The sequence below is a fragment of the Bipolaris victoriae genome (genome assembly GCF_000527765.1).
Source record: "Bipolaris victoriae FI3 unplaced genomic scaffold scaffold_52, whole genome shotgun sequence".
NCBI classification, from domain to species: Eukaryota; Fungi; Ascomycota; class Dothideomycetes; order Pleosporales; family Pleosporaceae; genus Bipolaris; species Bipolaris victoriae.
This window is the reverse complement of record NW_014575340.1, coordinates 78,372-98,637: the sequence shown is the minus strand read 5'-3', so window position 1 is coordinate 98,637 and position 20,266 is coordinate 78,372. Positions and strand designations below refer to the sequence as shown.

The window sequence follows — 20,266 nt, the reverse complement described above, 5'->3', positions numbered from 1 at the left end:
TGGTTAGTGTAGCTCGGATGCGGGAAGTGATGAGACTGGAATTCTACCAGTTCTTGTTCTTGAAAAAACAGCAGGAAATAGATATGCTGGAGCGACTGGCGCGAGAGAAAGAACCGCGCAAACGGTGTGACGGCAGTATTGCTTGCTGCAAGATCAAGGGGCTACTATGTACAAGCTTGTTTGATGACAAGACGAGGAAGATAAGAAAAGCAGGAAAATCAAGAGAAGAGATTTCCTGGCAGAAGGCCTCTCAAGCTACTCAAGCTTCGTAAACTGTTGATGCCGCTGCCGTAGCTGCATGGCTAGTCATTGAATGGCCCGATGTCGATTCCGGGTTCGGCCGTGGTATGCATGAGCTTACTCAAGAGGAACGACAAATGCCGCCGCCAGGTACTTCCCTGAAGGACTGCAGCGGGAATTCTTCTAGAATCTTGCATATTTATGTACGTACACCAAGTGAGTACTTGGAATATTCGTATACATCGCTTGGATATTTTTGTGGTTGTAATATGCACTGACGTGAGTGGGTGTAAATTGGTGCGGTGTCAACCATAGCCTTACCGTGTACACAATGGCGTAACACTAGAGAAAGCCGCTGACATGGCCATGGACAAGGTGGCGCATTGTGGCAAGAGTAGTTGAGTCCGGCATTGGAAAAAAAAAGATTATAAGCGTAATCTTACTGTGATTGGCGAGAGGGAGTCTGGCGAAGTTAGTGACGTCGTAGGGTGGCCTACAGAACCAATCATCTGTCTGGCGTCAGCTGGTAGATTGCGCAACGGTGGTGTTTAAATTGGTGTCGCGCAAACATGTTGATCAATGTTTGTGAGTTCGTATTGTGGCGGATAATGTCAAGGCGGTACTCTCGGCACAAAGAGGGTTAGGAGCCATGTACTCGGTGCAACCGGCGGCTCTCCGGTGGTTTATGCAACGGCAGGTTTATGCGGGCAGAATATGGGCGGATGCGCCAAGCAATGGAATTGTCGTGTTGCAGTGGTAATGGATTGGGCATGCTAAGCGTGCTAAAAGCTTGAGCTGATCCGATAGTCCGCACTCCCAACGTTGACTGGCGAATGCTGTGCGAGCAGCGTCACTGGCGGGAGGATATGACGAGGGATGAGGTTGACAGACACTGGAGAAAAGTGGACAGTGTGGGCCCTAGACGCGGATCGAGGCACCCCAACATGCGACGCTCAGACAGCTGGTTATCAGTGGAGCAGCACTAGAGGGCGACAAGCGAGCGTTTGCAATTCCAATTTGACACGGTGTGATAACGGAAGTCGGTGGACCCTGGAGTGCAGCTGCGCGTCTATACGGTGGCCAGGCGGCCGGATTCCTGGTAGTAGGAGTGCAATGCTGATTGTGGTTTGGCGGGACAGGAAGAATCCCAAGACACCAAGACACCAAGAAGACCAAGACATGCAGCATCTTTGACGGAGAGGGTGCGCTAGAGCGGTTGGGGAAGTGCGTGAGGGAAAAAGACGTGATTGGCGGTGCGGCGGAAGTTGGGTGTCATCAGCAACAGTGAATCAGGATAGGGTGGGACGATTCATTTAGCATCCAGAATTCCAAGACACGAGTGCGGCGGTGCGCCTATTTAAGCAGAGATTGGGAGTGTGTCGTTCCCCACACAGCGATAACGGTGTCAGCAACCCGGTTGGTGGTGCTGGTGGCCGTGGTCGTGTGGGAGAGGAGGGGCGGCTGGTATTGGGGCAGGTGAAACGAGCGAAAGGGGCGGGTCGGGTATGTAACGCAAGGTGTGCACACGATGGAGAGGAGGCGGATGCCGTGCCACCCCGCGCCGTAAGTATGTAATAACGCAAGCAGCAGCAGCGTGCGTGATGGGTGAATGGATTGGCATGTGTCGAGCGAGGGCGCTTCGCCAGCGCCACCGATACAGGCGTTGACAGCCGGAGAGGTGAGCATCTCGGGCTAACCGAGGGCGGAGACAGCGGACGCCAAGGCGCTAGGCCTCAAGAGGCAGGTGCACATGGAGGTGGAGCCACGTGAGACGCTTCTCCAGACGACCTCGACGGCCTATACGAGCGCTGGCCATTGTGGTTAGCCATGTACACTACACCTACACACCGACGCATAAGCGCAGCCTGCAGATAACACACCCGCCTTGCGCCTCTCTCGCCCCTCGCCCGGGACAGGCAGCTGTCAAGGAATGCGGCGTCGGGTCCGATGCAAAGCGCGGCCAGCCTGGGCCGGGCCCGCCGTCCCAGCAATGCAATCAGCATTCTAGAAAGCGTGCTAGAAGACTGTTGCATGCATTCACTCGGCCTCGTTATCAGTCCGCTTTGGGCCCAATCTCCGCCCAGCAACCGCGTCTGACCAAATGGCCCCCCCGAAGCCTAGACGCCACCGGCCGCTTTGCTCTTGTGGGGAGGTCCCAAGCTAATCCCAAGAGCCGCCGCGGGGTGCCAACACACTGTCCCTGCTAGACCAGCCCGCTACGCCGAACGCTTCTTCTGCTCGTGTGAGCCCAGCCAACCATGTGCCGCGCCAGCCTATCAGTAGGATGCCTTGCCTGCCACTGTCATGGAGGGATGCCAAGCTGTCGGCTCGTGCACGGCGAGCCTGTGTCCACCCAGACGAGGGTCCTGGTCGTTTGTTCCGAGAGCCCATCACCCACAAGCACGGGATAGATGTCTACTACTGCTCCCTTCCCCCCCTCCCGCTGATCCAGCTCTTGCATATTAAAAGACCGCCGCTCCCAGGGTCTGCTCGAGCCCTCCATCTCGTCTTTCCTTCAACCAACTTGACTTCTCGACTAGAGTTGTCCCTCTTTCGCCCATCATGGATCACGAAAAGGCCTTGCACTCGGATGAGAAGGCGAGCGTCCCTCAGCCTACCGTTGAGTCGGCGCGTGAGGATGGCCAGGCCGAATGGCGTGACCAGGAGGACTTCATGACCCGTAACGGTCTCAACCTCAAGTCCTTCCAGCGCCGTCCCCAGGCCGGCCCCATCATCGAGCTCGACAAGTCCATGAAGACTCGCCATCTCCACATGATTGCCATTGGTGGTTCCATTGGTGCTGGTTTCTTCGTCGGTTCAGGTGGTGCTCTCAGCAGAGGTGTAAGTTGGCTCACCACCAAATGTCTCTTTCTCTCTGATCGTCACTCACACATTCTCTCTTTCTAGGGTCCTGCTTCGCTCCTCATTGACTTCTCCATCATGGGAGTCATGATCTTCAACGTTGGTAAGTGAGCTCTGCTTGCGCCTAATCCAACAAACCTAACATGGCCTTTCCAGTTTATGCTCTTGGTGAACTCGCTGTCATGTACCCAGTTTCTGGTGGTTTCTACACTTACTCGACTCGCTTCATTGATCCTTCCTGGGGTTTCGCCATGGGCTGGAACTACGTCTTCCAATGGGCCATTGTTCTACCGCTCGAATTGCTTGTCGCTGGTCTTACTGTGCAATACTGGGAAGGCGCCCAAGGCATAAATGTCGCCGTCTTCATCACCATCTTCTGGGTCTTCATCATTATGATCAATGTCTTCGGTACTCTGGGATATGCCGAGGAAGAGTTCTGGTCGTCATGCCTCAAGCTTGGCGCTACAGTTGTCTTCATGATTATTGCCCTCGTCCTCGTTTTGGGTGGCGGCCCTAGCAGCGGCATGTACAGCGAATACTGGGGTGCTCGTACCTGGTACGACCCCGGCGCGTTCAGCAAGTACGGCTTCAAGGGATTCTGCAGTGTCTTCGTCACCGCTGCCTTCTCCTTCTCCGGTACTGAGTTGGTCGGTCTGGCTGCTGCCGAGACCAAGAACCCTCTCAAGTCGCTGCCTGGTGCTATTCGCCAAGTCTTCTGGCGTATCACCCTCTTCTACATTCTCGGTCTCACCTTTGTCGGTCTTCTCGTACAGCACGAAGATGAGCGTCTGATGGGTGGCTCCTCCGATGTCAATGCCTCGCCCTTTGTCATTGCTGGCAAGAACGCCGGACTCGTGGGGTTTGACAGTTTCATGAACGTCATCATTCTCGTCTCAGTCATTTCCATCGGTGTGTCTGGTGTCTACGGTGGATCTCGTACTCTTACCGCTCTTGCCGACCAGGGCTACGCCCCCAAGATCTTCACCTACATTGACCGCGCTGGACGTCCTCTCTATTCTGTCGGCTTCGTCATGATGTGGGGCCCGCTTGCCTACATGAACTTGGCTTCTACCGGTGCCACCATCTTCAACTGGTTCGTCGCCCTTTCCGGTCTTGCTGCTCTATTCACCTGGGGCTCCATCTGCTTGGCCCACATTCGTTTCCGCAAGGCCTGGGCATACCACGGACACACTCTCGACGAGATCCCCTTCAAGGCTGCTGGTGGTGTCATCGGCTCTTGGATCGGTATCGGCATCATCATCATGGTTTTGGCTGCTCAGGTAAGATAAAGCTCGAAACTTTCTTGATAAGCAAAATACTAATATTGAAACTAGTTCTACACTGCTGTCTCTCCCCTCAACCTGCCTGCCGGTAAGAAGACTGGTACCGCGAGCGAATTTTTCGAGGCTTACCTTGCCATCTTTGTCGTCGGCGCCTTCTGGGTTGCCGGTTACTTCTGGAAGCGTGAGGGTTGGCTCCGCACTGCTCAGATGGATGTCGACACTGGCCGTCGTGAGCTTGACTGGGACTTGATCAACAGGGAGCGTGCCGAGATTGCCACTTGGCCCGCGTGGAAGCGTTTCATGCACCGCATCTTTTAAGCGGTCGTTGGCGCGTACAACGCAGAGAGTGCTTGGTCCGAGTTCTTTGATACCCTTCAGACAGCTCGATACCGCGAGCCTGCTTTCGTTTATGTAATATTTTTATGATGTCGTATATCATAGATATCCGCACATGTAATGATTGCCTTTCTTGACGAAAGGTAATGTCTTAAAATGTCCTATATACCCCTTGTTTTCTCAACTCCATTGGCTGCCGTGACCTTTTGTTTTTGTTTTTGTCCCCGAATGACTTCTATATTTGTGACAATCAACTTGATGAACAATCCCCCCTTCTTCCCCAAATCCACGCGGGCCCATACACGTATACCCACAAATACCGCATTTCCCAAATCCCACATTTCCATCGCGTAATCGAAGCCCTTTTTAAACTCTCCGCTTTCCCCCGCTTCCGACCCGCTTTCTCACCTTCCTCTTCCTTGTCTCCCCCTCCGCGCCGCCCCCTGTGCAAAACCTTACTCAAAGCAGCAAAGCCCACATGCAACTCCTCCCCCCCCCGCCCTCTTTCCGGGTTGTCGGCGCGTCTGTGTGTTTTTTTATCTAATAACTTGCGCTACTCTAACTTTAAAGCGACTACCAAGACATGGGTTCCGACGGCGTCCGGTGTTGGTTCTGCTCTAATCTGCCGGTGTTTGGGGGGGGAGGGGTTGCTTTAGTTTGGCAACAGGAATCCAAAGATTAATTGTCTTGTGTACGTGCGGGACAAAAGCAAAGCTTCGTATCTATGTAGAGTTGAAGAAAGAAAGAAAGAGAAGCAAAATGTTAGCGTACAGCGAATTGCGGTTTTTGACGTCATGTGACTTCTTGCTTTTTTCTCTCTCTCTCTTGCAGATTTGAGGAAAGTTGAGTGTGATTATTTCGGTACGGGTTTGTATCAGAACCTTAGTTCTTCATTGCTTTATTTTTTTTAAAAAAAACTTGGTTCTAGGTGAAAGTTGGGTAGCCAAAGGGTGAATTCTTTTTTTGCGTTAGAATTAGATTTTGACTAATAGTGAAGGAATGTGCTAGTGCGACCTTCTTAGAACGTCACAGAACCGCAAAACGTCGTAGATGGGCACAAAGTAGACTGGAGTTCTTTTTTTTCACTGGTATACAAGACCAAGCTTTGTAGTCACAATTGCACTCATCGCATTTGTGTATAACAGACGACATGAGCCTCTGCTTGTCTTGACTTTCGGTACATCTTGACTCTCGCTTCCTTGTAGATTGGAATATGTTCTATTGATCCATCTTTTCCTTCACATAAGATCAGGGAAACACTTCCGTTCCTCATAACTGAGTAGTTTACCGGCAGGTTAGTAGTTAGGTAATTGATCACTGGTGAATACCCGTTGTCGTATGTTTTTGGGTTAAGCTTCTTTGCAAGTCGAGTTAATATCACACAGCTCGATTCTGTTTTGGGCTTTTATATCTTGGAATGTATCCATGGGTATATTCTTAGTGAATAGAGCTTAGCGGAAACGCTTGTCCAGTGGTTGTCATTTGTATGGGTTACGTCTTCAACGTCCCTTAGCACATGACGTACGGAATAAGCGCACGTCTGGATCCATGGATTGTTATGTTAGAATCTTGAAACTTCCTGCAGTATGCTTGGGCTTGACATATGAAGATTCAAATCATAAGCCAGAGTGATGGAAGAACGTACTGGAAGCTGCGCAAGTCACGTGAAAAGGTTGCATGCGTATTTGGTTTTATGGCTGAGTGCATTGCATTTACCTTGAATGTAAGATGTCTATTTCGAGCACCAGAGTGCAACTAACTCATGTATTTTCATAGCTATCTCGTTTTATGCTTAAATATTATTCTCTAGAAAGTGAAGAACCTCCCCTAGTCAAAGTAGAGAGTGGCAGATTCTCTCACACAGGAACAAGATGTCCTGATTCTGAGCATATTAAGAAAAAAAAGCATAGGCTCAAGGTTACAAAAGACGAAGGCGATGAGAGTAAAATGCAATGACCTTGTTTTCCCCTTTACAATAGTAACATATGTACTAGTTGCAGGGACAACTTGACGATAGCACGGTTCTGCTTTGCACGATGGGGGCGAGGCAAGGTCTCAAGATGCATGTACACTGATATTTCATCTTTTTTGAAGAAAAGGGAACAAGTTTGAGAGATGCAAAAACGGCAAATTTGAAACTTGGTTTAGCGGAATAATGGTATGTTTTGAACGTCGACAAGGCCATAAAAGTACAAGGAGTTACATGTCTGTCACTAGAATTTAATACATGTGAGCTGAGAGACCAGCAGCGAACAAACTGCAATATGTATACTAGAGGAAACGAGAGTGAAGAGTCAGGCCATATACTTCTCATACCAATCCATCGATATATGATTTTTGGTGAGTTGCGTCGAGTCCAGTTGCTCTCTTTGATCTCAATGTACATTCCCCATCTTTTATCATCATGATTCCTACGTCATGCCGGCTACCCTACTACAAGACATGCTGGTGCTCGTGCAATGCAAAACGCATATGCCACTACAACGTCTTGGCGCCCTTGTACCTGCCCGTTTTGAGATTGAAGGCGCGCTGGTCCTTCAGCCACCGCCTATACCCAGCCACACTGCCAATCTTCTCGCCATAGTAATCCGGGGGAGGATTGGCCAGCGACGATGCGGTAGGATCGACACGGTGGCGTTTGATCCGGTTGAAAAAGGCCGAATCTTTCTATAAAGCGAGTATTAGTAATATCCCTGTTTTTTTTGTGCTGCTGAGATTGTTGCAGACATACCCGTGTGAACTCGGTAATCACTCCCCTGTACGCCAGATTGAAAACTTGGTTGCCAAAGATGGGACCAATGAGCCACCCCACGCCCATCATGCCCAAGGTGCTGAGGCCCATGAGCATGAAGGGGTCGAAGCCGCCGAGCTGCGCCGAGAGCGTTGCATCATAGCCATTGTTGATCATTGTCGTGAGCCCAAAGTACGTGACACCCACAGCACCAATGCCGGAGCAGGCCTGGCCAATTCTGCGGCGCGTCCGGCGCAGCGCGAAGAAGGCGTCCCATGTGAGTTGGGGTTGTGTGCTACCTGGGGAATTGTTGGCCATGGATTGTGCTGGTGTCGTCGACGCATAGCGTGCCGGCCATTTGCTGCGGGGGAATTGGGTGCACGGCGTCGTTTTTGCTGTCGCCGTCGCTGTCGTCGCGGGGCGATTGCGCTGTTGCAGAAGCGGGCTTGGTCGTGTGCATGTCGAAAAGGAAGCGGTTGCGCCCAGTGACGAGGGGGCGAGTATCGCGGGAGGGAAGCGATTGGCAAAGGCCCTTGCTGGGCACAGTGCACTCCGTGTGAGCATGTTGGTTGCGAGTGTGGATGTTGAGAGGTGGGTCAAGTGTGCACCGCGAACTTTCCGATGATGTTGCACAGGCACGGTCTTGGCGGTTGTGGGGAAGTGCCGCACTGCCTGTCAACATAATAAGACACCCGACCTTTTTTGTTGCGTAGACGTACACCAACAATCTCTCTTGTCTACAGACAGACTTACGGAGTTTCGTCTGGTGCGAACGGCCCAGACGTCATTTTCATGCCACCAGACCTCGCTGACACATTGTCTTCCCTATTGCATTCAGTGAAAAGCAACACCGGCCATTTATTCATTCTCGACCATGACTACATGTTGTTCTTCTAATTTCTTCATCCTTCATTAAACTGCTATTATGATATACTAAAGTCTAGACAGTATGTCTTTGAAACGTCTAAATGTGCACATGTCCGCGATTACTACACCTCGTCGAACAGCCAAATGGAGAAAAACAAGACATTCATGTCATTACACCGCCCCATTCCTGTACGGCTCACCTTGTTTTCCCTACACCCCAAGTTGAAGAAGAGTTAGTTACAACTGACCATGCCTCCTCTCCCACTCAACAACGGCAGGAGCAAGAGGGCGCGAGAACAAACTCGAGTAATCAGTTCCGATGATATCCTTGCTACCTCCAATGTTCCTAATCTTGAACTCACGGACAAACGCAACAAGAATAGTCTGGAGCTGGAGGTAGGCAAACTGCTCGCCGATACAGCGATGCCTTCCGGCGCCGAAGGGGAGATATGGCGATTTAGTGCCCTTGGACACAACACCCCAGCCATAATCAATCTTCTCGTCGTCGTCATCCTCATCAGCGTTTTGGCTGTCCTGCTCGGCGTCCCATCGGTGTGGGTCCCAGACAGAGGGGTTGACAAAGTGAGTGTCGAGTTGAGCAGAGAAGCCAGGCGAAGACATGAGATGATGGGAAGTAGGGATAACGTAGTTTGTTCCATCGGCGACAAGAGGCTGCTTGACTTTGCGCATAATCGAATGGATCGGAGCGTGAAGACGAAGGGTTTCCTTGACCACTTGGGCGTGGAGAGGCAGCTTGTCGAGATCCTCATACGTCAGAGTAGGCAGATCCTCACCCATGGCCGCCTTTTGCTTTGCAAGAAGCTCCTCTACAATCTCGGGATTCTGTGCCAAGCGGAGCAGGATCCAGGAAATGGTCGAAGAGGATGAGTGTTGACCAGCCATGAGTAGAGCAATCATGATTCCAGCAATCTCGTGTTCAGGAACCTGTGTGCCGTCCTTGTACTTGCAGTCCATCAGATGCCAAATCATGTCGTGAGAATCCTTCTTGACGTTGCCTGATCTCCGCTTGCGAACCAGCTCAGAGTAAAGTTGAATCATGGTCTCGCGTGCATTGTCACGGGCACGGTTATGAGGGAGCGGGGCCCAGGAAAGCATAAAGTTGATGGGCGAGAAGCCCATGTCGAGGTCGTGGTACAGTTCGGCAAACTTGGAGTCGAACGAGCGGCGGATTTCCTCGCCCTGGAGCGATCGAGAGGCGGTGTAGATGGTGAGTTCAGCCATGACCTTGGGAACGTTGAAAGTGCCCTTTTGTCCCTTGAAAGCCTTGTGGCGCTTGAAGAAGTCTTCGCATTCTTGTGTGATGAGGGTTACGTAGGAACGGAGAGCCTCTTGCGTCAGGCCAAACTTGACAAACTATCTGGTGTAAGTAGGTCGTAGGAAACGGGGGCAAGACGCGACGCACCTTCTTTTGCTCCATGAGCTTCGAGTTGGGACAGTCATAGACGACATCCTTGCCGAACACGGGGGTCGTGAGGGGAGAGTAGATCTCCTCGGCATTGACGTCCTTGATCTTTCCGTTGAGGATAAAGTTGTTGCCAGTAGTGTCGAGGCAGACCGTCATCTTGCGACCAAGGAGGATAAAGGTGAAGACGGGGCCATACTTCTTGTAGTTGGCGAAGAAGAAGGAATACGGATCCATGCCATACCAGACGGTGTTGCCGATAATGGGCACCCAGTGGAAGACGAGAGGCGGCTCATTGGGGTTCTTGAATAGGAACTGCTTGAGGACATTGAGGACAATGGCGAGGAGGATAAAGGAGGCAAAGCCGGCAGCGACAACGACGGGCGTGGACGAGTTTGAAGTGAAGTCGCCGAGCGGGCCGGCAATGGTGGCAAAGACACCCATTGTGCACAGCAAGAAGCAACGAGAGAAGCAAAGGGTGGGTGAAGAGACAATGTCGACGGGGGCGGGCTCAATAAATTTCCTAGACACTGGGGATGGCGCAGGGGCACGTCGGCCCAATCGCACGGCCGACTGCCTCTGTCGTACAGAGCGGTCTGTTAGTGGACGTAGTGGACCTTGCCTTCTTGGCAGGGACCGGCTTCTGGAGCGTAGCGGGCCGGCAGCGACAACATGGCACCATTGACAGGCCAGCGTCGTGTCATTGGCCCGCCCTGCATCCACATCACCTCACTACTTACACTCCTTACCACATATCATCCTCACGAGAAAGACTCTGGAGAGTTTCTGCCATGTATCTGTTACGCTATGCTTGGACCATGTCGGTCCCACTGTTGTACATGCCCGTCTCGACTCTTGTGCCTGTGCCCATCCATAACGCCCAGGTACGCCCAACACTCTGCGAATCAGAAAGCACCATCCATCTATTGCTACGCCTCGGCCTCTTTGCTCTCGCCAGACAGAAGGCTCTGGTCCGTTGGATAGCGAGATCCGTCGTCTTCTTCAGAGTACAGAGTCTGGTCGCCCTTGCCGCCCATTTCTACAAACTCTTCAGGGTGCCGCTGCGCAGCCGGCTGTTCCTCCGCAACTGCATGTTGCTTGCCCTTGGCCGTTTTGCCGTTGCTCTCTACCCCATTCTTCTCGTATACCTTGACCGCATCCTGCCCTTCGGGGCCTTGAATGACGCGCGTTACCTTGACATCGTTGATGCTGCTCAGCATGGTGCGCTCCCGTCGTAGCTTACGCTTTGAAAAGTCTAGTTTTGAAATTGCGCCCGTCAGGCCGTCAGTACTGTCGTTAACATTGATCTTGCCCTGCGTAATCCATGGATGCTCCAAACACTCGTCGACGGTGATGCGTTGCTCCACGTCGACGGTGAGCATGCGGTCGATGAGATCTAGTGCTGGGTCGCCTACAGAGTCCCAGTATGGCGATGGATAGTCAAACCGACCCATCTTGATCTGCTGAGACAATGTGTACGGGTTGTCGGCGCTGTATAGCTCGTCTGAGAAGGGAGGGAAACCGCATAGGCATATGTACAAGACGACTCCCAATGACCATACGTCGACAGCACGTGTGTACCGGCGATGATTTGAGTTTTCTAGAATTTCAGGCGCAACATCTGTCATTGTTAGCATCAGCCTGATGGTAGGCAACCCAGAGCAACATACATGATGGAGTACCACACCTGCCTGCGTTAGCGACCAACTCGGATACGACTTGAGTCAACTTACAGCGTAGTCGTGAACGACTCTTCACCAATGATTTTGGCAAGACCAAAGTCAGCCAGTTTGACCGATAGCTCCTTGTCGGTGAGCAGGATATTCTCAGGCTTGATGTCTCGATGTACAATGTTGCGTTCATGCTAGAGTGTGTCAGAATAGGATAAGGTGCGAGAGTGCCATGGCTTACCAGGTACTTAACCGCCTGAAACAATTGCACAAAGACCTTGCGAGCCTCGTCCTCGGTCAACTTTTGCTTCATCACGATCCAGTTGAATAATTCGCCCTCTGTCGCCAGCTCAAGAACAAGGTAGACTCCATCGTCTTCATCAAATGTGTCCTTGAGACAAAGAAGCGCTGGGTGGCTAACGCTCATGAGCACGGCAATCTCCTGCTGCAAGCCCTCCACTTTTGACTTTTCTCCCGGACCGCTACGCTTCTCAAACTTCTTGACTGCATGCCGTATGCCTGTCGACTTTTCCGCGCAAAGGTAGACGGATGCAAAATGGCCCTTGCCCAGTTGCTCCTGTATGGTGTACTGCTGTCGGAATCGGTGCGTGTTGCGCTTGAGCGGGTATCTGAAGATGTAGCGGGCTTCGTCGAGGATGGCAATTTCGTCACCCTCATGCAGTTCGCGTCGCTTGTTCCGCCCGACAAACGTGTCGTTGACAAAGGTTCCATTGCCCGACAAGTCCTCGAGTACCGCAACGACGTCGCCCCCCTTTTTCTCTGTGAACAATAGGCAGTGACGGTTGGAAACGGTTGGTGAGTTTAGCACCTTGTCTTGGGCATGTCAGAGGAAGCTTGCTACGCATTGCACCATGGCTAGACTTACCGCACTCTCGGTGACGGCCTATGAGATATCCGCCCGCGGGAACACCACGCTCTTGCTTGTCTTTCTCATAATGCTCTTCCTGGCCCTTGTACTCGCCCTTGCTCACGTGCTCCTTGCCATTAGTCTGTCCGACGATTGTGCTGGGAACTGGACAGGCCTGTCTCCGGCGCAAAACCATTACATCGTCAGCACTGCCGTCCATGGGCACCAGATAACCCCACACCTCTTCGCCCTCCTCATCCTCGACTGCATATGTCCGGTTTTCGGGCGGGTAGACGAATTGCGAAAAGGGCTGGGTATCCGAGGGCGGCGGCGACGAAAGGCCACCGCGTGCAGCCTGGCTGGGACCACGGGCAGAAGGGGGGCTCTGGGTGCCTTCCTTGCGATCCTGCGAAGGGTCACCAGTGGATTCCTTGTTGGTGACGGGCGAAGGCAGAGGGCCTTGCTTCAGACGACTAGCGTTTGCAGGAGGCGAAAGGCGCGAGTGGCGGGTCCTCTTGGGCTCGACTTGCTCGCCTTGAGACAGCTGTCGCGATTGCAGTGTTAGCAATGCGCCCGTGGCCAATGCATCATCTGGAGCAATGGGGACATACGCGACCTCGCTTGAGCTGGCTTTTCTCTGTTTGCGCCGGCATCCTGACCAAGACGGAGGGTGAGTGAGGTGAGCGGGTGGGTCGAGGCAGCGACGGTCAATGCAGGCGGCTCAGACGATCGCGTCTAGGATGGCATCGTGGAGCAGATGGTTTGTATGGTGGAAGCGAGTAGGATGGCGGAGAGTTGGGGTTACTAGGCTACACTGAGGCCGACTAGGCTCGACTGTTCGTTTGCATATGCTCGCCAGGTCTCGCTCCAGGCAGCCGAGCCCTGGCTAGCATGTCTGCACGCGACAGGGGGGCTCGCCTCACTGGCCCGGCCAGCTTCCCCCTCCATACTACTTACTTACGCTTGTCACTACACTACACTACATACTACTATACGTGCACATCGCTGCCGTCGCCAGTCAGTTGCATCACATCATGCCAGCGGCCTTTCCCCGCCTTGGCGAAGCAGAGTTTGAGCAGGCCTGTGTCCGTCTGCTGCAACGCTTCCAGTGCGTGCGCACCATGCAGACCGAGTGGCTGTCTGCGGAGAAGATGCACCGACATGGGACCGTTGTGCTGCGAATCACCAAGCCCCTCACGCAGGGGTTGCCCTCTAGCAACCACTCGGTGCAAGACAGAGATGAGGAGCTAGACGAGCTTGGTGATTTGGCAGAAGACGACGAGGTGCGTTGCGTGCTGTTGTTGGAGTAGTAGAGCTGATTGACATGGCATAGGAGGCTCTGAACGAGACTGCAGTGTCCCCGGCAATCGTCGTCTACGACACTGTCCTCTCTCCAGTCTACCAAGTCCCAGTGCTGTACTTTGGCATACAGGACCCGCTGCATCGCTATCCCCCCACAATGACGACTCTATATGATCATCTTGTTGTGCCGCACTTCAGGCCCCAGACACAAGACACCAGCACGGGCGTCATTGGAGGCATCTCCATGACTGTATGGCTGAACATTAACAATGAAGAGAGAAAACCAGAACTCACGTTTGCTAGGAACATCCAATTACTAACACGCCTGTATTCTTCATCCATCCATGCCAAACTGCCCAGGTCATGCAAGCTAGCCTGCACAAGGACACGACGGCAGAAGCATATCTCATGGCCTGGATTGGCGCACTAGGCAAACCCGTGGGTTTAAACATACCCCTAGTCCTTGCCCAACAACTGACTGTAATTGATTCACGTGATGCGTCAACACGCGCTTGCCATTGTGGGTAGTAGATGATTTACAAGAACATGTATAGTACAGCAACTACAGCCGCATCCGCACACTGGCCCTCTCCAGCTCCCCAATGTTGCCCATGCCTGCCAAGCTCCACTTCTCCGTCACGAAGCCCTCGTCGACTCGATGCCTAAGCATACCGCTCTCGGCATAGTACTCCATGATCGATCGCGCCTCCTCCTTGCTTAGCCCACCAACCTCAATGACATTGAACTCTGGTGAATTGTCGTGCAGACCCTTGAGAGCCTCCATGACACGGGCGTCCACGCTCTTGTACGGATTCCATTGTGGAACCTCGTCGGCCGACACTTTGCGAGCCAGAGCTACTTGGATGCAAAAGTCTAGACCCGAAGACGTAGGCGAGTTCGATTGTGATGTTGCGCCCAGAACTACTCCACCATTTGCGAATTTCTTCTGCCCAGACAGGTGGTCGACGAAGTGGCGCACAAGTGTCAAATCATGGGCGTGGATGGGCTTCACTTGGGCAGACATGTACTCGGAGTGGCGCATGATGTGCGATAGTCCGTCGAGAGCAAGTAGGATCGGAGGGCGCCCCGGCAATGAAAGCTCGTTCCACAGGGCTACGAAGACTGGCCATGAGACCTCGGGATTAGCCACGCCGAGCGCGACTAGCTCTTTCAACGTTGCCTTTGCAGCGAGCGGGAGAGGAAGGTTGGGCTTTGTGGTGAGCTTTGTGGCTTGAAGAAAGGCACCGTTTGCCTTGAGCATCTGCTGGAGAAGGTTGGCTGTATATGTATCCTGGGTATATTGCAGCGGTTCTGAGTCTGGGAGAGGAGCATATTCCGTGTGGGCGTTGACAAGGTCCTGGGCTGGGTCATGTCAGCGAACTCATGTTTCCCGAGTCTTCAATGGCACACATACCTTCTGGGATGTTAATCACGAACCAGTCGCGCAAGAAGGCCATGGCCAGACCCTGAAGTAGCAGAGTGCTCTTCCCACTCATTCTCTCGCCGCATAGTATCCTCCGCACAGTCTTCTTTTGTCCGGCTGCCGAGTCTTCTACGTCCTTGAACAGCTTTGCTAGCTGAATTGCTTCCTTTCGCATCAACACGGCAGGCCGGCGGAAGAGGCTCCATCCTTGGGACGTCTTGAAAGCCTCGACGGCTCTCAGCGCATCCACGACATTTTCCTGTGGCAGGCCCATGACCTTGCCCTCATTCTTGTCGCTAAGTACATTGTCCTTGGTCAGGTCTTGCAGCGAAGACACTTCAAGGGCATTGTCATTGCTCAGCACAATACGCTTTCGCTGAGCCTTTCTTTCGCCCTGGGCCGGTCTCTTTCCCGTGTCACCCGCGCTAGGCGCCTTCTTGCCCTTTTTGGTGTTGAGGGACTTGACGCCCTTCTTGGGCGCAGCCGCCATGCCCTTCTTCTTGGCTACGGCGGCATATCGCATCGACGATGTGGAAAAGCAGGCTACATGTGGGCGCAGCAGGCGGGGTACGGCGGGTGTGGCATCAAGCGAGAGCTGCGAAAAGCTGCGCAGACATGTTGAAGGAGGCATGACAGGCCAATGACGCTCAGGCCCTCCGCAATGGGCGATTTGTGTGGTGCTGAAGATTGAATTCTGTGATGTGATGCCCGCACGCTCGGAGGTCCGCCGCATGTGCACGGACCCTTGACTTCCAAAAATTATTCTGATCTCTCCGCCTGGCGCAACTTTAACTTTTTGCGCATCCCACGGCAAGACAAGACTCGACACACGAATAATTCCAACAACCATGTCAGACACAGAAATGGACGGCGGCGTCGGATTGGGCGTCACATCACCTACGCAGTCGCAACTCGCCGACGAAATCAATGGAGGCGCCATGGACGTCAACTCGGTCGCAGACTCGACCGTCTCAAGCCGACTGTAAGCTATGCATTTTCCCCTCTTGCAAGCCCACTCTTTGCTCATCCGGCCTAGCCCTATTACTGTTGACAAGCCCACGCCTTTTACCTTTGACCTGGGAAACTTGCTCGCAAACGACCCCAACCCCATCCCCGCTGGCGCCGACGAAGAAGCGCTCAAAGCCACCGCCCGCGATGCCGCCCAAGCACTCATCAACCAACTCCTGTCTACCTGCCAGGTCAAGTCCACCTCAGAAGGCGTACATCTGATCCTTCCCGCGCCAACTACGCCTCTCCCTCGTGAGAAGCCTATTCCCTCCGCCAAGGAGCCCACCAAATGGGAAAAGTTTGCCGCCAAGAAGGGCATTAAGAAGCAGAAGCGTGACAGCAACCTGGTCTACGATGAGACCAAGGGCGAGTGGGTTCCCAAGTGGGGCTACAAGGGCAAAAACAAGGACGGTGAGAATGACTGGTTGGTCGAGGTTGACGAGAAGAAGGAGCGCGCGACAGGCGAGGCGCATGACCAGAGGGCGGACAGCCGCCAAGAGAGGAAGGAGAGGATTCGAAGGAATTTGAGAAAGCAAAAAGCCAACGAGATCAAGGCTCGTAAGACTGTTGTTTGAGCTGCACCGGGTGTCCTTTTCTACGCGAGCATCCTTTCTACCACCACTTGCATTTGGGCGGCGTTTGTCACGATATCTAAATCCAGTACTTTAGGGCTTCAAAATTCGAACACTTGCCCCTGTGTTGCTTGGAATACTGTCATGTCATGCACGTGGCTCCTATTCAATGTCATTCATTACGACTGATACCCTACACTACCTCTCTCACGATCAACAACTGAAGTCATTTGGCCAATGTGGAACCAAAATCACACAAATCGACAGCACTCGTACGCCTCCTTTGAATTTCTACCCAAAAAGGAAATCCAAGGACAAATCGCAAGAACCTACCATCTGCCCGTACCAGAGTCGCTGTTCCCGTACATTCAAACCACCAAAAAGCCCCACGTGACTACTACACCTTGCAGTCGTAGGACAGCCAAACTCCAAGAGGCAGCGTCACTCTAAAGACCCTTTAGTTTTTTCTTCTTGAATGGTGACCAGTAGAGCGGGGAAGGAAAACAAGGCTTTTATAGCAAAGCAAATAAGATACATGACTACCTTGAAGCAAGCCCGCATTACAAGTAATTACCCATGTGCCGCTATATCCTGTCTATCAATTACGATTTCAGGCTAGGTCAGCTCTTCGCCAGATGTTGAACGTACCGAAGATCAATTGCGACCGATTCTTCGAGCCAGGCGCTGCTACGTTGTGGCAGTGACTCTGGAATCTATTGTATCAGGACTATTGTAGAGTATATATAAGTTGTTAGATGTCGATTGAAACTCCTGAGTTATTCGCCTTGTTAATATCGAAGCTTTCCATCTCTTCGCAGTTACTTTGTGCGTTGTTGGTATCCATCGTCTTGTTAGCTGGAAGAGAAATGGCTATCGACTTTGCTAAATGGAGAAAAGAACGATTGGGGTGTTGAGAGTGCTAAAGCCATGAACGTATTGCTGAAATTATACGACGATTTCATGGATCCGAGGGCGAACGTAATTGAAAGTACTTGGTTGCGTCGAATCAAGTCATGTACAGTTCAATGTAGATACAAGGAAGAGAAACTTGTTGACCCCGCACAATCATGCATGAGATGGTGTATTAAGCATTGCCGCGGCAGATACCCGCAACGATTTTTTAGCGTACGCGTAAGGTAATGATGCCGACGTCAAGCGCAATGCTTGTGCAAGCTTGTTTAGCCATGTGGTCCCACCACCCCGCATCTCTAGTAGTCTGCAATCACGCCGTATCCTTTCTGAGCTTCAACACTCCTGTTACAGTGGCTCTACTCTCGGCATTTAGCGTCGTTGAGAATGATTTGTTATCGGTGTCAGGTGTATGTGCGGACATTGTCTCGCGTATGTGACAGGGAGGATGTTAAGAACAATCTATGGCATCGGGACGGTGCGGTGGTAAGGGATCGGCACGTCACTGACTGGCCCTGGTGGGGTCTTGTCCCTTTCAAAACCCCACAGCGGTTGACTCTTGTGAGCGTCATAGGATGGAAGACGTCCGCGTGAGGGGACCAGACGCTAGACGTGGCCAGATATCCATGGAACGATGATACCCCAGCTCTTTCCCGACGCTTGCATGGAGTCAGCACGCATAGTGATGTGCTTAAGAATGGCTGACTTCGCAGTTGGGCGCGAGCAAAAGCCCGGGTACAAAGTATTCCATCCCACGCTTCGGGACGCAAACACTCCCATTTAGATTTCGGAACGAGTTCATTTCGGCGTGGGCGCATTGTTCATTTAGTCACACAGCATATCACAACACAACCAGTTAGCACAATGGCTTCTGCAGCTGAACATACAAGCGAGACACCAATAGAAAAAGGAAGTAGTGAGGCGCATATCGAGTCCACCAAACACGTTCATACAATTGAGAATCTTCCAAATCCAGATGCTGGCCTCAGTGAAGAGGAGCGCGCCATCCACGTACAGTCCCCTCCCTAGCATGTCCTCATCCTCTACTGCAAACATTTAACCTTTTCTCAGGACAAAAAGCTACTTCGAAAAATCGACCTACATCTCATCCCTTGGCTATCCTTTTTGTACCTGATCTCCTTTCTCGATCGCACAAATATTGGCAATGCAAAAGTCGACGGCCTACAGCAAGATCTCGGCATGACTGACAGCCAATACAATAACAGTCTCACCATCTTTTTTGTCAGCTATTCGGTGTTCGAGCCACTTACCAATGTTCTACTGAAGAAAATGAGACCAAGTGTGTTTTTGCCTATCATCATGCTTTGGTGGGGTCTATGCATGACTTGCATGGGACTGGTTCACAATTATGCAGGGCTTATGACAGCTGTAGGTGGCATGACAGTACTAATAGATTGATACCTTCAGCTCTGCTAACGGTAAATAGCGATGGTGGCTGGGTGTAGCGGAAGCTGGACTATTTCCTGGCGTTAATTACTACCTCAGCTGTTGGTATAGGCGCGCAGAATTCGGCATACGTGCTGCCGTATTTTTCTCAGCAGCAGCGCTTGCTGGCAGCTTTGGCGGGCTTCTCGCTGCAGGTATTGCTCAGATGGATGGTGTAGGAGGAAAACCCGGTTGGGCATGGATATTCGTAAGGCAAAGCAGTAATTACACAATGCTCATGATTGGAGTACACTAACCGGGCAAAGATACTTGAAGGCCTTACCACAATCTTGGTAGGAGTGGCTTCCTACTGGATGGTCCATGATTTCCCAGCCGAAGCCACATTCCTCAGTCCCGACGACCGAGCCCGCGTCCTACGACGCCTCCGTGCCGACCAGCAGGCGTCATCTGGCCACGAAGAATTCCAGACAAAGTATTTCTGGCAGTCAGTCAAAGACTGGAAAACACTTTCCTTTGCTATTATTTACATGGGAGCTGACGGCTCACTTTACGCATTCAGTCTTTTCTTACCGTCTATCATTGCAGGCTTGGGCTACAAGTCTACGACAGCCAACCTGCTCTCTGTACCCCCATACGCAGTTGCCGCCATGGTGACAGTATTAGTCGGGTATATTGCAGACCGCACCCAACAGCGAGGCTACTGCAACATATTCATATCCATTTTTGGCATCGTAGGATTCGCCATGCTGATTGCATCTGGAAATCCACATGTACAGTATGCAGGTACCTTTTTAGGCGCCATTGGCATCTATCGTGCGTACAAGTTAGGATATAGCAGACTTCATGCTAACATTTGCCAGCCACAATCGCAAACACAATTTCCTGGTGCGCCAACAATGTCGAGGGCGTGTACAAACGGGGTGTCACTCTCGGTTTTGTAATTGGTTGGGGCAACATTAATGGTGTCGTATCGTCGAATATCTACCGCAGCAAAGATAAACCAAGGTACTTTCTTGGCCACGGTGTGGTGCTTGCTTACCTTACGCTGTGGCTTTTTTTCGGGAGCATCATTACGCGTTTCTTGTTGATTTGGGAAAATAAGAAGAGGAGGCAGGGGCGTAGGGATCACTGGGTTGAGGGGAAGAGCGAGAGGGAGGTAGTGGAGATGGGGGATCAGAGGCCAGATTTCTTGTACACATTATGAAATGGAGGTTCTCATGTTTCTCAGTGAGTAGGAGGATTGTCTTGGATCGCATCAGTGATTGTACAAGGAAAATTCGGAAGTATACTTGCTAATCCTGCATAGCATACCAGTACTTATCGTTCATTCATTCCACACCCCTAGTGATTGTTCAATACATGTGA

At 52.0% G+C, this 20,266-nt stretch overlaps 9 protein-coding genes across 9 annotated transcripts; 4 read left to right on the top strand and 5 right to left on the bottom strand.

The window, feature by feature from the left end:
• Window positions 1-1,158: 1,158 nt before the first annotated feature.
• Window positions 1,159-1,428, bottom strand: COCVIDRAFT_101701 (hypothetical protein; the record flags this gene model as incomplete). Its single annotated transcript, XM_014700220.1, has 1 exon — window positions 1,159-1,428. The coding sequence occupies one exon, from the start codon at window positions 1,426-1,428 to the stop codon at window positions 1,159-1,161; it is 270 nt and encodes an 89-aa protein (XP_014555706.1).
• A 1,374-nt stretch (window positions 1,429-2,802) lies between these two features.
• COCVIDRAFT_27445 (hypothetical protein) lies at window positions 2,803-4,703 on the top strand (the record flags this gene model as incomplete). The annotated part of the gene is made up of 4 exons (XM_014700219.1): window positions 2,803-3,081; window positions 3,148-3,205; window positions 3,259-4,382; window positions 4,437-4,703. The coding sequence occupies 4 exons, from the start codon at window positions 2,803-2,805 to the stop codon at window positions 4,701-4,703; spliced, it is 1,728 nt and encodes a 575-aa protein (XP_014555705.1).
• Window positions 4,704-7,199: 2,496 nt separating this feature from the next.
• Window positions 7,200-8,016, bottom strand: COCVIDRAFT_101768 (hypothetical protein; the record flags this gene model as incomplete). Its single annotated transcript, XM_014700218.1, has 2 exons — window positions 7,200-7,388; window positions 7,453-8,016. The coding sequence occupies 2 exons, from the start codon at window positions 8,014-8,016 to the stop codon at window positions 7,200-7,202; spliced, it is 753 nt and encodes a 250-aa protein (XP_014555704.1).
• Window positions 8,017-8,441: 425 nt separating this feature from the next.
• On the bottom strand, window positions 8,442-12,933 carry COCVIDRAFT_101591 (hypothetical protein; the record flags this gene model as incomplete). Its single annotated transcript, XM_014700217.1, has 9 exons — window positions 8,442-8,529; window positions 8,564-9,693; window positions 9,743-10,265; window positions 10,703-11,363; window positions 11,413-11,429; window positions 11,476-11,606; window positions 11,654-12,246; window positions 12,299-12,824; window positions 12,892-12,933. The coding sequence occupies 9 exons, from the start codon at window positions 12,931-12,933 to the stop codon at window positions 8,442-8,444; spliced, it is 3,711 nt and encodes a 1,236-aa protein (XP_014555703.1).
• Window positions 12,934-13,001: 68 nt separating this feature from the next.
• COCVIDRAFT_101637 (hypothetical protein) lies at window positions 13,002-13,163 on the bottom strand (the record flags this gene model as incomplete). The annotated part of the gene is made up of 1 exon (XM_014700216.1): window positions 13,002-13,163. A coding segment is annotated over one exon (162 nt), but the record flags the coding sequence as incomplete, so codon positions are not given.
• Window positions 13,164-13,314: 151 nt separating this feature from the next.
• Window positions 13,315-14,053, top strand: COCVIDRAFT_56572 (hypothetical protein; the record flags this gene model as incomplete). Its single annotated transcript, XM_014700215.1, has 3 exons — window positions 13,315-13,563; window positions 13,614-13,832; window positions 13,886-14,053. Coding segments are annotated over 3 exons (636 nt in total), but the record flags the coding sequence as incomplete, so codon positions are not given.
• Window positions 14,054-14,144: 91 nt separating this feature from the next.
• COCVIDRAFT_38576 (hypothetical protein) lies at window positions 14,145-15,636 on the bottom strand (the record flags this gene model as incomplete). The annotated part of the gene is made up of 2 exons (XM_014700214.1): window positions 14,145-14,944; window positions 14,997-15,636. The coding sequence occupies 2 exons, from the start codon at window positions 15,634-15,636 to the stop codon at window positions 14,145-14,147; spliced, it is 1,440 nt and encodes a 479-aa protein (XP_014555700.1).
• A 217-nt stretch (window positions 15,637-15,853) lies between these two features.
• COCVIDRAFT_38575 (hypothetical protein) lies at window positions 15,854-16,588 on the top strand (the record flags this gene model as incomplete). Its single annotated transcript, XM_014700213.1, has 2 exons — window positions 15,854-15,987; window positions 16,042-16,588. The coding sequence occupies 2 exons, from the start codon at window positions 15,854-15,856 to the stop codon at window positions 16,586-16,588; spliced, it is 681 nt and encodes a 226-aa protein (XP_014555699.1).
• Window positions 16,589-18,358: 1,770 nt separating this feature from the next.
• On the top strand, window positions 18,359-20,105 carry COCVIDRAFT_101654 (hypothetical protein; the record flags this gene model as incomplete). The annotated part of the gene is made up of 5 exons (XM_014700212.1): window positions 18,359-18,505; window positions 18,566-18,883; window positions 18,942-19,148; window positions 19,207-19,714; window positions 19,762-20,105. 5 exons carry the CDS (start codon window positions 18,359-18,361, stop codon window positions 20,103-20,105), a joined length of 1,524 nt encoding a protein of 507 aa, XP_014555698.1.
• Between the last annotated feature and the right edge of the window lie 161 nt (window positions 20,106-20,266).